This window comes from Onychostoma macrolepis, chromosome 20 (assembly GCF_012432095.1).
Source record: "Onychostoma macrolepis isolate SWU-2019 chromosome 20, ASM1243209v1, whole genome shotgun sequence".
Lineage (NCBI taxonomy): Eukaryota > Metazoa > Chordata > Actinopteri > Cypriniformes > Cyprinidae > Onychostoma > Onychostoma macrolepis.
Window position 1 is genome coordinate 18,371,068 of NC_081174.1, and position 14,844 is coordinate 18,385,911.

The 14,844-nt window shown below is 37.4% G+C and overlaps 2 protein-coding genes across 5 annotated transcripts; one reads left to right on the plus strand and one right to left on the minus strand.

The window, feature by feature from the left end:
* The first annotated feature begins 365 nt into the window (after positions 1–365).
* Positions 366–7,635, plus strand: slc10a1 (solute carrier family 10 member 1). 2 transcript variants are annotated; one of them, XM_058756378.1, is made up of 7 exons: positions 366–662; positions 780–913; positions 1,082–1,194; positions 4,343–4,547; positions 5,733–5,911; positions 6,054–6,253; positions 7,156–7,635. In XM_058756378.1, exons 2-6 carry the CDS (start codon positions 809–811, stop codon positions 6,247–6,249), a joined length of 798 nt encoding a protein of 265 aa, XP_058612361.1. In that variant the 5' UTR covers positions 366–662; positions 780–808; the 3' UTR covers positions 6,250–6,253; positions 7,156–7,635. The 2 variants fall into 2 exon arrangements, with proteins under 2 accessions (XP_058612361.1, XP_058612360.1); XM_058756377.1 differs by having other exon boundaries at positions 780–1,194.
* A 141-nt stretch (positions 7,636–7,776) lies between these two features.
* On the minus strand, positions 7,777–14,398 carry srsf5b (serine and arginine rich splicing factor 5b). Of its 3 annotated transcripts, none has more exons than XM_058756379.1 (8): positions 14,239–14,397; positions 13,851–13,980; positions 13,138–13,208; positions 12,329–12,451; positions 11,824–11,893; positions 10,346–10,419; positions 10,122–10,229; positions 7,777–9,419 (listed from the first exon to the last, which is right to left on the minus strand). In XM_058756379.1, exons 2-8 carry the CDS (start codon positions 13,974–13,976, stop codon positions 9,170–9,172), a joined length of 822 nt encoding a protein of 273 aa, XP_058612362.1. In that variant the 5' UTR covers positions 13,977–13,980; positions 14,239–14,397; the 3' UTR covers positions 7,777–9,169. The 3 variants fall into 3 exon arrangements, 1 of the variants encoding a protein (XP_058612362.1); XR_009267637.1 differs by lacking the exon at positions 7,777–9,419 and adding an exon at positions 11,010–11,538 and having other exon boundaries at positions 10,166–10,229; positions 14,239–14,398; XR_009267636.1 differs by lacking the exon at positions 7,777–9,419 and having other exon boundaries at positions 10,155–10,229; positions 10,346–11,538; positions 14,239–14,398.
* Positions 14,399–14,844: the final 446 nt, after the last annotated feature.

Sequence of the window (14,844 nt, forward strand, 5' to 3'; positions counted from 1 at the left end):
GTGTTATAGTGCTGCGTTATGTAGGATGTGGTTACAGACAGTGGGTTGCAAAGAACACGAGAATCACAGCCTTGAAAAAAAATCAGCTTTGAAACTTGGCAAAGAACACTATAACTTACTATACATTTCTATTTTGCAGCTTATCAAGGAAATCATCAATCTGCATAACATGTTGCTAGACTTATACCAGTGGTTGTGATACTTAAGAAAATATACACAGATTACTCAGATTTCAAATTAGTCCAAATTATTTGACTAATTTCTTAGCTTAGAACAAATATATGAGAGCTGACATGTATGACAAGTTGGCAAATTGGTAAATTACAAAATGTTCAATTATCTTTAATTTTGTTTGTAATATTTGTGTGAGAAAAAGCTGAAACAAAATTCTATAGGCTATATGCATGTTTGGTCATAACTGTTATGTTCCTACTAGTGTACATTGTTTGGAGGTGTGTACAACTGTCTATATTCAGAAATAACTAAATTGTGAAAGTCAGCCCTTAAAGGGTTAACGACCAAGTGAGTTGAGAAAAAAAAAGAAAAAAAAGAACTGCACCAGATTAGAGGACAGATAGGAAACCACTATTTTTTTCTAACTGGCTCACTCTGGCTTTCCGAGAAGATCCCACACAGTCACTGAAGAACTGCATGAATCAAAGGTAGGCTTGAGATTTAGCTTTCTACAGAAACAAACTTTGCAAAACTTAAGCATTTGTTGTTATTGTTTATTGGACTACATGAACGTTTTTGACACTTTAACATCCTTTCTCTTCTAGCTCACGCTTATACATCCCCACTTTCAAAAATGGAGGTCACTGTAAATCCAGCCATCGATTCTAACTTTTCAAGCTTCAACACGGATGCAAACATCACCTCAGAAAACTTTGCATTCAATGAGAATGCTGACAAGGTTATCCGCTTGGCATTAATTGTTATTCTTTTTATCACCATGGTGTCTCTTGGATGCACAATGGAAATCTCAAAGATCAAGAATTATTTCATCAAACCAAAAGGGGTGGCAATTGCAGTTGGGGCTCAATATGGTATAATGCCCCTCACAGCCTTCTGCTTTGCAAAGCTGTTTCAGTTGAGTCCTATGGAGAGCTTATCTGTGTTAATTTGTGGGTGCTGTCCGGGAGGAAACCTCTCCAACATCTTTGCTCTGGCCCTCGAGGGAGACATGAACCTCAGGTAATTCTTGAGAAAATAAATACTGTCCAATAGTAGACTATGGAGAAAATGATGAGCTTCACTTTACTGAGATTATTTGCTGCAAGAAAGTTTAGCAATCTATGGAATTCCTTTAAATCATTTGAATAGCTAATAACAGCTCACTAAAGATCAGCAAAAAAGGTGTTTTTCAGCCCAGATGTTTGCATAAGATGTTTGCATACCTTATAGAGGGTCCTCAGTGGTGCATGGAATTTGAGTTTGATTTGTTAAAACTATACAGTATTTATATATAAAAAATGCTGTTAATTTAATTATTTACTGTATAATTAACACTCATTCAGTTCTTTTTTTGAGAAAAGAAAAAGAAAAATAACCATTTATCCATGCTAAATGAATAATCTATGAATAATACATAATGATGTGATATGGTAATAATGGCAACTTTAATAACACTGATGACTGTCTAGATTTATTATAATGAATCAGACCTAAACGGTCCTCTCTCTCTCTCTGAATATCACTGGAAAGTCCAAATCATTCTAATAATTTCAGTAATTTGAGTAGGCCTACTTGTGCGCATTTATATACAGGCCTATATTATATTTATATTATATTATATTATATATATATATTTTTTTTTTCCCCAAAATGCAATAAATCCATGAAACGTTTTTTTTTGTTTGTTTTTTTAAATGCAATCCATTGAATCAATATAAAAGTTATTTTTCATATTGAAAAGGTTGAAAATACACAACAAAGCAAGTTTATCCACATATGACAGCCTCTGAACTTGGTCAATACTAATCCTATATAGGCTACAGGCACTGGACTAAAAAATAGCCTACATTCAACCAGTCATCGCTCCCAAAATGAATTCAACGGGTCATCTTGTTAATTCTATAAATTAATTACAACAATAAAAGAAAATTTCATCATGAACAAGAACATGAACAACAATATCACATTAGACCACAGAAATTCCAAAAATGTTTGCGTTCATAATCGAATGCGATTCATCTGCATTATGAACATGATTATCTACGGCTCTGTGTATTAAATGCCGCTCCATCTGAAAGCACATTATGGAGATTTACTACTAATCACAGAACCGGCTTTACTGACTAGAATCACGAGATGCGCATGGCAATCACATGGGATTTATCGTGCAGCCCTTTTTGTTTGTTTGTTGATCACAAAGTACAAAGTAGATCAGGAAAACTCGGATGCAGGGTGTACTGTCTACAGAGCGTGGAATGGTGCGCTGTGATTGGTTGAGCGGATATATGCTTTCTGCAGAGAAGGGAGACTGAAGTTTGTCGCGGTTTGGAAAAAAAGGGAGAAAACATGACAGAATAACACGACGGATATCGCATTATGCGTAAAATTAAAAATTGACTTTTCAATACCGACCAGATACCATACTGATTTTGGTGTTAACTCAATTTTTTTTCAATGGCGTTTATCGCGTTTTGGAACCAAACTCTTCATATACACGTGCATCTCAATAAATTAGAATGTCGTGGAAAAGTTCATTTATTTCAGTAATTCAACTCAAATTGTGAAACTTGTGTATTAAATAAATTCAGTGCACCCAGACTGAAGTAGTTTAAGTCTTTGGTTCTTTTAATTGTGATGAATTTGGCTCACATTTAACAAAAAGCCACCAATTCACTATCTCGACAAATTAGAATATGGTGACATGCCAATCAGCTAATCAACTCAAAACACATGCAAAGGTTTCCTGAGCCTTCAAAATGGTCTCTCAGTTTGGTTCACTAGGCTACACAATCATGGGGAAGACTGCTGATCTGACAGTTGTCCAGAAGACAATCATTGACACCCTTCACAAGGAGGGTAAGCCACAAACATTCATTGCCAAAGAAGCTGGCTGTTCACAGAGTGCTGTATCCAAGCATGTTAACAGAAAGTTGAGTGGAAGGAAAAAGTGTGGAAGAAAAAGATGCACAACCAACCGAGATGGTTTGTCAAGCAAAATCGATTCAAGAATTTGGGTGAATTTCACAAGGAATGGACTGAGGCTGGGGTCAAGGCATCAAGAGCCACCACACACAGACGTGTCAAGGAATTTGGCTACAGTTGTCATATTCCTCTTGTTCAGCCACTCCTGAACCACAGACAACGTCAGAGGCGTCTTACCTGGGCTAAGAAGAAGAAGAACTGGACTGTTGCCCAGTGGTCCAAAGTCCTCTTTTCAGATGAGTGCAAGTTTTGTAATTCATTTGGAAACCAAGGTCCTAGAGTCTGGAGGAAGGGTGGAGAAGCTCATAGCCCAAGTTGCTTGAAGTCCAGTGTTAAGTTTCCACAGTCTGTGATGATTTGGGGTGCAATGTCATCTGCTGGTGTTGGTCCATTGTGTTTTTTGAAAACCAAAGTCGCTGCACCCGTTTACCAAGACATTTTGGAGCACTTCATGCTTCCTTCTGCTGACCAGCTTTTTAAAGATGCTGATTTCATTTTCCAGCAGGATTTGGCACCTGCCCACACTGCCAAAAGCACCAAAAGTTGGTTAAATGACCATGGTGTTGGTGTGCTTGACTGGCCAGCAAACTCACCAGACCTGAACTGGTATTGTCAAGACGAAAATGAGAAACAAGAGACGAAAAAATGCAGATGAGCTGAAGGCCACTGTCAAAGAAACCTGGGCTTCCATACCACCTCAGCAGTGCCACAAACTGATCACCTCCATGCCACGCCGAATTGAGGCAGTAATTAAAGCAAAAGGAGCCCCTACCAAGTATTGAGTACATATACAGTAAATGAACATACTTTCCAGAAGGCCAACATTTCACTAAAAATGTTTTTTATTGGTCTTATGAAGTATCCTAATTTGTTGAGATAGTGAATTTGTGGGTTTTTGTTAAATGTGAGCCAAAATCATCACAATTAAAAGAACCAAAGACTTAAACTACTTCAGTTCATTTATTTAATACACGAGTTTCACAATTTGAGTTGAATTACTGAAATAAATGAACTTTTCCACGACATTCTAATTTATTGAGATGCACCTGTATATAGACATATTAATACATTGTTACATGAGTTAAATATCCAAGTTTGTCCAGTGCTGTATTGCCATTTAACACAGGGCACTATATAGTTGCACAAAGTATCTCCTTATTTTTAATTTGATCTCTTTTTCTCTCAGTATTGTGATGACTGCTTGTTCCACGGCACTGGGATTGGGTATGATGCCCCTCCTGCTCTACCTGTACAGCCAGGGTATCTCAGACCTGGCAGAATCTGTTCCTTTCACTATCATCACTCTTGCCCTGATTATGATCTTGGTGCCCGGCGGTATTGGGATCCTGATCAACTACCGAGTGCCCCAGTATTCTAAGATCATCACTCAGGTGTGTGTTAATTGATGTGCGGAGTGTGATACTGCTTTTATTCAACAGTTCAATAAACAGGAGGTTAACACTGAGTAAAAGTGAGGTCACCTTTACCCTTATTCTGCAAAATATTGCATGTAAATCCAGTCATTTCCATGTAATTGATAGTTTCGTTTGAGGGCAAAAAAATTCCCCATGCAAAGTTCGCTCGTGTTCTAGAAAGCTGCTTGTTTTAAAAATGAGTTCTGTTTGAGCGGTCCTTCATACACCGCCACTCTACTGACAATATACCTGCAAAGTTTTGCCTGCGAAATCTTGTTAACTCATCAATAGTGTAGTGATGTATGAATCACAGCTCACACGGAAGTCACTTTCAAAACAAGCAGCTTGGTTAACGGGAGCGACTCCATGTGACCAAACTGAACCTGTAGCGAAATCTGCTGAACAGCAATAAAAAGGACATCTAACTTACATGTAATTAGACACAATTTCAGTCACTCTGTTTCTATTCTGTTTAATCAAAGTTTTAAACAAAGCCAAAACAAAATAGTTGCGTGACTCCGACCAGTGGTGTATTTCCCAAAAGCATTGCTAGCTAACTATGGTCACAAGTTCCATTGATCTCTATTGGTAACAAAGGAATTTGCGACCATATAGCTGCTTTTGGGAAACGCACCTCAGCATGGTAGTGGTGTTCAGTTCCTGAATGAATCAGCATCTTTGAAGAATCAGTTGAGTATATGATTCAATTACACATTCATAAAGACAGCTACTTGTTTTGTTCCTGAATTCATTTTTGAAAGAATGTTTGAACGAAGTATTTATGATTCACTTGTAAACACACTCTTTTGTAGCCATGGAGGCCTATGGTGGAAATAGTCAATGAAAAAAATCCCCACCACAAACAGACCTGGAACTCAAAAACACAGGCTCACACAGAATTACCGTGATTATGAGATTCCGACTTGTAGTTTACATAGAATTTATGCCCTCAAAGAACTCATAATCACAATTTGTAAAGTGCTCTGGTAATTATGGTAATTCTGACATGTCGTGAACACTCTATTGTAGCAACAATCTGGAACACTACTTGACCACGCAAACTGTTGTATTGTGAAGTATAAATACTCTGGCTACATGCCATAGACAAATTATAAACAATTATAATGCATGTTCTGCATTTATTTTCCTGTTGGTTTTTAGGTTGGGTTGGCGCTGCTGCTGATCTCATTCGTTGTCATTGGTTTTCTTGCTGGTATATCTCAAGGAGGAAAATTTTTCAAAGTTCTGTCCCGTCAACTTATAGCCATTGCAGCATTGATGCCACTGACTGGATTCATATGTGGATATATATTGGCATCTCTGTTCAGCATGAATGCACCGTATGTATATCCACCGTATGTAATTGTAATGTTTCTGGCTGAGATGTAAACACATTCTAAGATAATCAGCCAGATTGACTTATTGTTCAGTCACAGTGCAGTATTCATTAGTATCATGCTCACTTGTGTCCTTTGGCCTCAGTTGCAGACGGACGGTTTCTATGGAGGTGGGTTGCCAGAACATTCAGCTGTGTACCACAATCCTGAAGGTGGCCTTCCCTGCTGAGCACATTGGTCAGCTGTATTTCTTCCCCATCATTTATATTGTGTTCCAGATAGTCGAGGCACTCATCTTCATAGTCCTGTTCAGATGCCATCAGAGACTGAGACCATCCTAAAAAGGTACACGAACTCTATAAACTTATGTTATGAAATGCTAAAAAATGTACTTACCCTCAGGCCGTCCAAGATGTAGATGAGTTTTTTTTTTTTTCATTTGAACAGATTTGGATAAATTTAGCATTACATCACTTGCTCACTATTGAATTCTCTGCAGTGAATGGGTGCCGTCAGAATTAGAGTCCAAACAGCTGATAAAAACATCTCAATAATCCACAAGTAATCAAAAGAGCTCCAATTCATCAACCAAAGTCTTGTAATATGAAAAGCTATGCGTTTGTAAATGAATTTAAATTATGTAAATTTATATACATGTATATATATATATATATATATATATATATATATATATATAAATCCATCATAAAAGCCTTTAATCCACAAAAAAAGTTCAAAAAATTTTGGGCTGTTTTCACTCTGTGGTTGATCTGTGTATATTTCTGGAGAAAGCAATATTATGGATAGAGGACTTGTATTTTAGCAGGAAGCTACAATTTGAATGTAAAAAACATCTTGATAAATTTATCACAAATACACACCTTTTTGCTTCACAAAATGTTAACTGATGGACTAGAGTCTTGTGGATTACTGTGATTTTTAATTTGATCAGCTGTATGGACTCTCATTCTGACGGCACCCATTCATGGCAGAGGATCCATTGGTGAGCAAGTGATGTAATGATAAATTTCTCTAAATCTGTTAAATCTAAAAACTCAACTACATCTTGAATGGCCTGATAATGAGTAAATTTCAGCGAACTATTACTATAACAGGTGAACTAATACTTTAAAATGAACCTAACAACCGAAATAATTTATTTAATTGCTATTTGTTTTAAATTAATTTAAAAAAATAAAATACTGTATTTTAAATTCTAAAAATAACGATTATCTCTTTTTACACAGAAACAGAAGAATACACAGCAGTGGAAAGAGCAGCTGAAGAAACTAATGGGCCCTCTAACAGTGACATCTGAGGGACCCCATAGTGCTTATAAAGTTCAAAATGAACTCAAGGAATTTAGGGCCAAACTACCACAGATGCTGGGGCCATAGGGAATGATGAACAATATACAGGCACACCTACATGTTTTGTTGTTCCTCCTTAAAAAACATATGCATAATGCCGAACAGTTTCAGTTTACAGTATGTTAAAAAATAGTTAGCTTTACTGTAGAAATTGTTAGAATTTTTTTTTTTTTTACAATTGAAAACATGTTGAAAAATGTATTTTTATGGCTTAAAACACAATGAATAGTTAAAAAAGAGAACACTTTCAGTTTCAAAAATATTGCACCTGTTTTAAGACTACTGAAAAAGCAGTTACTTTTGTACTGTTGTGCAACCTCATATTAGACACTGCATTAACAAACCACCTACCGTCTTATTTGGAACACTGACTTATTATTTGAGCAATGTATGTATAATGCTATTTGATTGTACATTTTGTTTAAGGATGTACTGTGATGTTGTCATTACTGTTTCAGATTATGTAATTTTCATTTTGGAAATGACTGACCTCATTACTAACATTTTTCGGTAATTTATTCATTTTTAACAGTGCTACACAAACTTTATAAATGATCAAAAACATTTTCATGTGTAATATTTGTACCATGGTACAGAAAGGTAACACATGCATCAAAACATATCCAGACAAAACCTGATTTTTACATAAAACCGGAATACTCGATACATCGGAAATGATATTAAAATCATATCCTGTTTTGTTAAACAAAAGAAACTATGCATTGCAAAAAAAGCATAATTTACTCCTACAAACTAATGCAACATTGAAATGCGTATCCACAATTAAAAATTAAATGCATTTGAATAGGGTGTATATCAGGGTTCCTCGAATCTTACCCTGGAGGGCCAGTCTGCTGCAGAGTTTAGCTAAAACCCTGATCAAACTCACCTGTCTGTGATTTTCTAATGATCCTGAAGACAACGATTAGCATGTTCAGGTGTGTTTGATTAGGGTTACAGCTAAACTCTGCAGGAAAGTGGATCCCTGGTGTATATGATACGGGGCTCACAAATGAGAAAAGATCTCTTTTATCATGCAGCACGGAGGGAACTTGGGCGATTCTTTGATTATAATTAAAGCATCCACATTACAAACAATTAAACATACCGTATATTCATGAAGTAACAAAAATAAAGTCAGCTGGCCCAAACAGCACAAGCGGTTTCATAAAACACTGAAAGACCCGCAAAGTATTAGAAACTTCATTTTACCACCCTTTTCTTGCCGTAAAAATGGGTGCAGCCATTTGTAAATTCTATGGGTCTAAATGCCGGTCTCTATAGCGGCTAATGACCCGGAAGTCTCACCCATAGGTTTACTTCCGCGTTGAAGAAAAAGGTGGATATTTTGGATATGAAATGGCTGTTCTGGCCTTGCTCCTCATTTTGTTTTTGCACCTCATTTTGTGTGGCAGTTCTTGCACTTGAAATTCATATTCTTATCAGCATTTCATGAAGCACTAAAAGCCTTTTTCTTTTCAGGATTCATACTATGTATTACTTATAAAACCCTAATTCAGTATTTTCAACGCACATCATAGGGTCGCAATAATTGAAAACAATATATATTTTTACAATTAAAGACTCTCAACAACCAAACCTCACTCTGTATATATTGATAAAAATAACAACCACATACCCATTTTAGACATGAACTTAAAAAAAAAAAACACCCAAAAACAGCAGTATATTCCTGATTTAATGTGATTCTCCCATCAAATGCCTTTAAACTAGCAACAGAGCCCGTGCTGTGAAACTCCTGGCATGTAGAGAGGCTGTCCCTCCACTTACAGGACCTAAACTGACCAAAGATGGGACAATATTGCTAACTTCATCAGCCTCTTGCAGTATTGACCACAGATGCATCTCTCAGCACACAGGGCAGTGGAGGCTAATGACGACTGTCAGCAGATGGGGAGCGGGACGGTGGGGGGCGCTGTGCTGGGGGCGGCGGTGATGCCGATTCAGCACGTGGTGCTTCTTTGGGCCGCACAGGAGAAGCACTGGCCGAACGGGACCGGCTTCTGGAGCGGTTATGCGATTTGGGGCTGTGGGAATGGGAGCGGCTACGAGAACGTGACGTGGAGCGCCCTCGGGAACGAGAACGGGAAGAGCTATTTGAACGGGACCGAGTTCTGGATCTATAGGACAAGAGAAAAATCAATCAATCAATCAATCTTCAAAATTTTAGGGTCAATACGATTTTTAATGTTTTTGAAAGACGTCCCTTATGCTCACCAACGATGCATTTATTTGATAAAAAAATACAGTAAAACTGTAACATTGTGAAATATCACAATTTAACAATATAAAATGTTCTATTTTAATATAGTTTAAAACTCTTGTGATGCAAAGCTGAATTACTTCAGTCTTCAGTGTCGCATGATCCTTCAGAAATCATTCTATGCTGATTTGCTGCTCAGGAAACATTTCTTATTATTAATGTTGGCACCAATTGTGCTGCATGATACATTTTTGTTCTTCTTTTTTTTTTTATGAGTAGAAAGTTCAAAAGAACATAATTTATATGTAGCATCCTTTGTAACATTATAAATGTTTACTGTTACTTCTGATCAATGTAATGCACCCTTGGTGGAAAAAAAGCAAAAAAATAAAAAAAGACTGACCCCAAACTTCTTAACAGTATTTTATCCGCAAATATTTGTAGTACTAACACAATAATAGAAACATTTATAATAATTTTTTTATGCATTTATTTGTATATTACATACTTATGTCTGTATATTTTATACAGTATTATATTACATTTATGTAATTAATAATACATGTAAAACTAATAAAGGTTAAACATTAACAGACAGCTAAAAACAATAATAACTCACTTTTTCCTGGCCGCCTCGACAAGTTTGATTTTCCTTCCATTGATCTCCTTCCCAGACAACTTCTCCATGGCATTTTTTAGATCACTATGAGAAGCAAACTCAACCACACTGTAGAAAGATAAAAGTATTACACAAAACAGCAAAAAAACGGTACAGTAGCAATCCAGATTCATGCAAAAACAGTTCTGCAGGGAGAGTAACAGGAAAGAAAATAGCCAGCTCACCCCTCATTAAGCTTTGGCCGATGGGCATCTGCAAAAGTAACCTCTCCAGCTTGTCTCATGAAATCCTTTAAATCCTACACACAGTACACCAGCATTTTGACTTAGCTAAGCAACTTAGATGATCGTTTTTACAGGTTATGAAGAATCAAAAGTAATTGAACTATCAAATTTGGGGTCCGAGAATCTCTCAGCTCATGCTCAAGCCTGGATCATGTTCAATATGCTCCATACAAACATTAAAATCAGGCTGAAGAAAATTTCGGCACATGCATATCAACAAAAAGTATAGGGTCTGTGTAGGGATTAGTAAGCAGCAAAAAGCGAAAAACCAAGCCGACACCTTTGAATCACGTGTTGTAGAGGAGTGAATCGGCCACATTTCACGCTCTTATAAATCTCTATTCAAAGCCTTGTGAGGCCAACCCTGGCCTCTAAATGTGGTGTAAACACAAAGACTTCAGTGTCTTATCAGCCAAAATTAATGAGCGCTGGAATGAAAAGGGGTGGTGTCTCAATCAAAGATACTTTTGGCCTGCAATGCTGTAACATTCCCGGACTCCCGTACTACAAGACTAGCAGAGGAAATATGTGGAGCGGCTCATAAAAAAGGGCCCCACATTTGATAAAATGTACATTTACATTTACATGGCAGATGCATTCTTACCAAAACACAAGTGTATACAGTGTAGTAGAGCACAGGGCTTCCCTCCATCGATCGTACCCTATTTGTGCCGTCCCCTCACGGGCACCGAGCGTGAACAGCGAGGAAGAGATTATAGACTAATACCTGGGAACGTACCCATCGGGCTGGGGCCATAACCTGGAGATTTTATCCTCGGGACCACCAGAGAGCAGGGTGGGTGAGTATACCGATCGAAGCCTCTCAAATTACCGAACCCCTCGATTGACTGCGTATGCTCTGTTTCTCTTTTTCTTTCGCTCTCTTTCTGCCCCTCTCTCTTGCTTTCACTCTCTGTCTCTCTCTCTTTCAGCACGGCACCGTCACAAACTGCGCTTTGTAGCGGCAGCCGCTGCGTCTAGAGCGAGAGGGCATCACTCACAGAGAGCTCTCATGCGATCGGCGGAGGTCAACTAGGCGTGGGGCACAATGGGAGTGGCTTAAGCAGAGAGAGGGGCCCTGTAGGGGTTAACTCCACCATTAGCGAGCTCTTCCATACGACACAACAGTCAGGCTGGCAAATAGAGGGGTGAACAATTGGTTAAAACAGAGGCAAAGTGACTTAACCTTACCGTTTCCTCTTCTCTAGCTCTAATGGAGTATTTATTATATGACCTTGAATTTGAAATGAATCTCAGAATGACAATTTTTGCCATTGATTTACATTTAATTGGATAGTTAAAGCTATTAAATTAACATAACTCTACATATTCTATTCATCTATGAAGGAAATCCTTATTTTTTGTCATTTGCAGTGACTGACTCACCAAAACTTGATAGGAAATCATTGAACACTCACCTGCCAGCTGACTCTTGATGACAAATTCTCCACAATGAGGCGATTCTCTGTGCGCATTGGTGGAGGATTCCTGACAAGTGAAACGCTCAGAGTTATTGACTTATTTCTAATGCAGAAAATAAGACTAAACTGAACATACTATGTTTACACAACCCTACCTGTGCTATTAAACTATTGTTTAAAAGGTTTGGAATCAGCAAGATTTTTAAAAGTTTCTTATGCTCGCCAAGACTGTAAAAATACAGTAGAAGCTGTAATATTGTGAAATATTAATACAACTGTGAAAAACAGCTTTTAGTTTTAACATATTTTAAAATGTTATTTATTCCTGTAATTGCAAAGCTGCATTTTTCAGGATCATTATCACATGATCCTTCAGAAATCATTTTAATATGCTGTTAGTTTTGATCCATTAATGCATCCTTGCTGACTACAGCTATTAAATTCTTACAAAAAAATCTTACTGGACCCAACTTTTGAACATTCAACAAAGATTGACCCCTACCTCCGGCTGTCCTGGGAGCCACGAGCATACCGACCAGGAAAACGTCCTCCACCACCGCCGCCGCCACCACCACCACGGCCTCGGCCCCCACGCAGACGGACACGGGCATGTTCAATGGTCACCCTGCAATCAAAACATCCCTTATACATGTGCCTGCCTTTGCTAATGCTGCCTTCACATGCTATCGGAAATTTCCTATTTCCCACTTATGAAGTCGTGATTACGAGCTTGTCGTATTCAAGTGCTTTAATGTCGGAAAGAATAAAATGTAGCATCCCATTGGTTGACAATCATATAAACATTCACCGCGCTATACATGCAGTTTGCTGTCAATTCTGGAATTACGGTCAAATACATGCTTATTTCACTGCTTATAAAACATACAATATGTTTCGAATGATCGTTCACATCTAGCCTATAAATACACTACTTTAGCGACAAGACAAAGGGATGTAGTTGCTGTGAGAACAGCATTGACAGCAGCAATGGTTGTTCCCTCCACCATGTTTAAAGTTTATGACCCGCCCAACTCGGAAACTCGGGTATCAAAATTATTTCCAAATTTCCTAGTAGTAAATGCGACTTGAGAGGCCGTTCACGTCCAATTTACGATTAGGAAACTCGTATTTACGATAAGCACGTGAAGGCAGCATAAGTCTCAATTCTCTCCAAGGCTTCATCTTTTCCTCTCCCTGAGATTTTCCTTACCCTTGTTATTTTTGGCCTGTTCACTGCGGTAATTAAAGCTGTTTTGAAACAATATGAATTGAGAAAAGCAATATACAAATAGAAACGGATTAAAAATATACCTCTCATTGCAGAGCTCTTTCCCATCAAGCTCATAAACAGCATCTTCTGCATCTCTCGGATCATCAAATTCCTGCAAGAAACAATTAAAGATTTACATGTGAAGATTATATACCGCAGAAGTTTAGTGACGTGTTGCCATTCTTGATCTCTAGTTTATTTTTCCTAATTACTTTTTTCCTTAAAATTACTTATTTAATATTCAAAAAATTCCATTTTGTTCAAATTTGTTAACTGCTTAGTTTACTGTTGCAATTTTATAATAATATTATATAGTTCAAATGTTTGGGATCAGAAGAATTGTTCTTTTATTCTTTTAAACTTTCCATTCATCAATATACTATACTAAAATTGATAATAGAATTGTTTCTTGAGCACCAAATCTTTATATTATAATGACTTCAGAAGGATCATGTGTCACTGAAGACTGTAGTAGTAGTAGTGGCTGCTGAAAATTAAGCTTTGCCACAGGAATCAATTACAGTTTAAAGTATATAAAAACATATTTAAATAGTAAAAATGTCAATACTACTATTTATACTGTGTAAAGGAGAGCTGTCTACCACCATAGGTGAACGCTGTCTATGTAGGCAGCTCAGTAGGCTTTGTAACGCAAACCACATGCTATTATTATAGTCATTGCGGCTAAAGCACTGACACGCATAGAGCATGTATTTACAATGTTGTTAAATTGTCTAGAAAAAGCTAAACGTACCACAAATCCGAAGCCTCTTTTCAGGTCAATGTCCCTTATTTTTCCATAACCCTTGAAGAACCGCTCGACGTCCTTCTCTCGAGCAGAGGGGTTCAATCGACCGATGAAAATACGACAACCGCTCATCTTGCTTAAAACAACCATAATAACAACAAGTTTAAACAACCACAATATAATGATAGTGTCATTCTGCAAGCGTCAAACACCTAACGTTACGCATTTCTGCAACAATAATGGCTCGAGGCCACAACCCACATCCACAGAGCGCTCATTAACTGCGGAATCGTTGCACAAAATACAGTCGTTTAAACAATACATCGCTTATAAGTTAAATTCAAGCAAGTGTGAAGATACACGGTCTCAGGTAAGTTACATATCTCGGCTCTACCTGATGTTTCTCCTCTGAATGTGTCGTGTCTGTGCGAATGGCCCTTCACACAAAATGGAGTCAGTATAACGTTGAGCAGCGAGCGACGCTCAGCGCTGTTCTGAGATCAGTTCCGAACACCACACAACCGCTGCACTACTGACTGATGCACGAGGAACACTGTGATTACTCAATAATTTAAATCATTACGTAGCTATCTATGTATTGAGAAAATGGTGGAGAACGTAAGGTTGTTTGGTAAAATGATTTACTTTAGAGAGGCATAACATAATATTTGTTTTGTAGTGTCAGTGTTAGTGCCAAATATATTTTTTTATTTTGTTAAAAAATTGTTTTTTCATCTGATTGTCTATATTTATTCCGACCATAAAGTACTTTATTTATTTAGATGAAACGGCGAGTAACGAATTGTACTGAATCAGTTGAAACAAGTCAACAAAATCGGTCTGAATGATTCATGAATCATCGCGAACTAAATCGCTCCGAGCCGTCTAATTCGACTCATTAAACGCAGATTTCAATCTAACACAAAACAACAACAAAATAAAAACCTTCTGGACAGGTTATAATAGTTCACTACTATTCTAAATCCATTATGACTGTAAT

Excerpts from the sequence above, each read along its gene's own strand:
- slc10a1 (XM_058756377.1), top strand. The coding sequence starts at position 809 with ATGGAGGTCACTGTAAATCCAGCCATCGATTCTAACTTTTCAAGCTTC. Across the intron at positions 1,195-4,342 it reads GAGGGAGACATGAACCTCAG|TATTGTGATGACTGCTTGTT; the intron begins GTAATTCTTGAG and ends TTTTTCTCTCAG. Across the intron at positions 5,912-6,053 it reads CTGTTCAGCATGAATGCACC|TTGCAGACGGACGGTTTCTA; the intron begins GTATGTATATCC and ends CTTTGGCCTCAG.
- srsf5b (XM_058756379.1), bottom strand. The coding sequence starts at position 13,976 with ATGAGCGGTTGTCGTATTTTCATCGGTCGATTGAACCCCTCTGCTCGA. Across the intron at positions 13,209-13,850 it reads AAAGAGGCTTCGGATTTGTG|GAATTTGATGATCCGAGAGA; the intron begins GTACGTTTAGCT and ends TGTTTCTTGCAG. Across the intron at positions 10,230-10,345 it reads CGGCCAAAGCTTAATGAGGG|TGTGGTTGAGTTTGCTTCTC; the intron begins GTGAGCTGGCTA and ends ATCTTTCTACAG.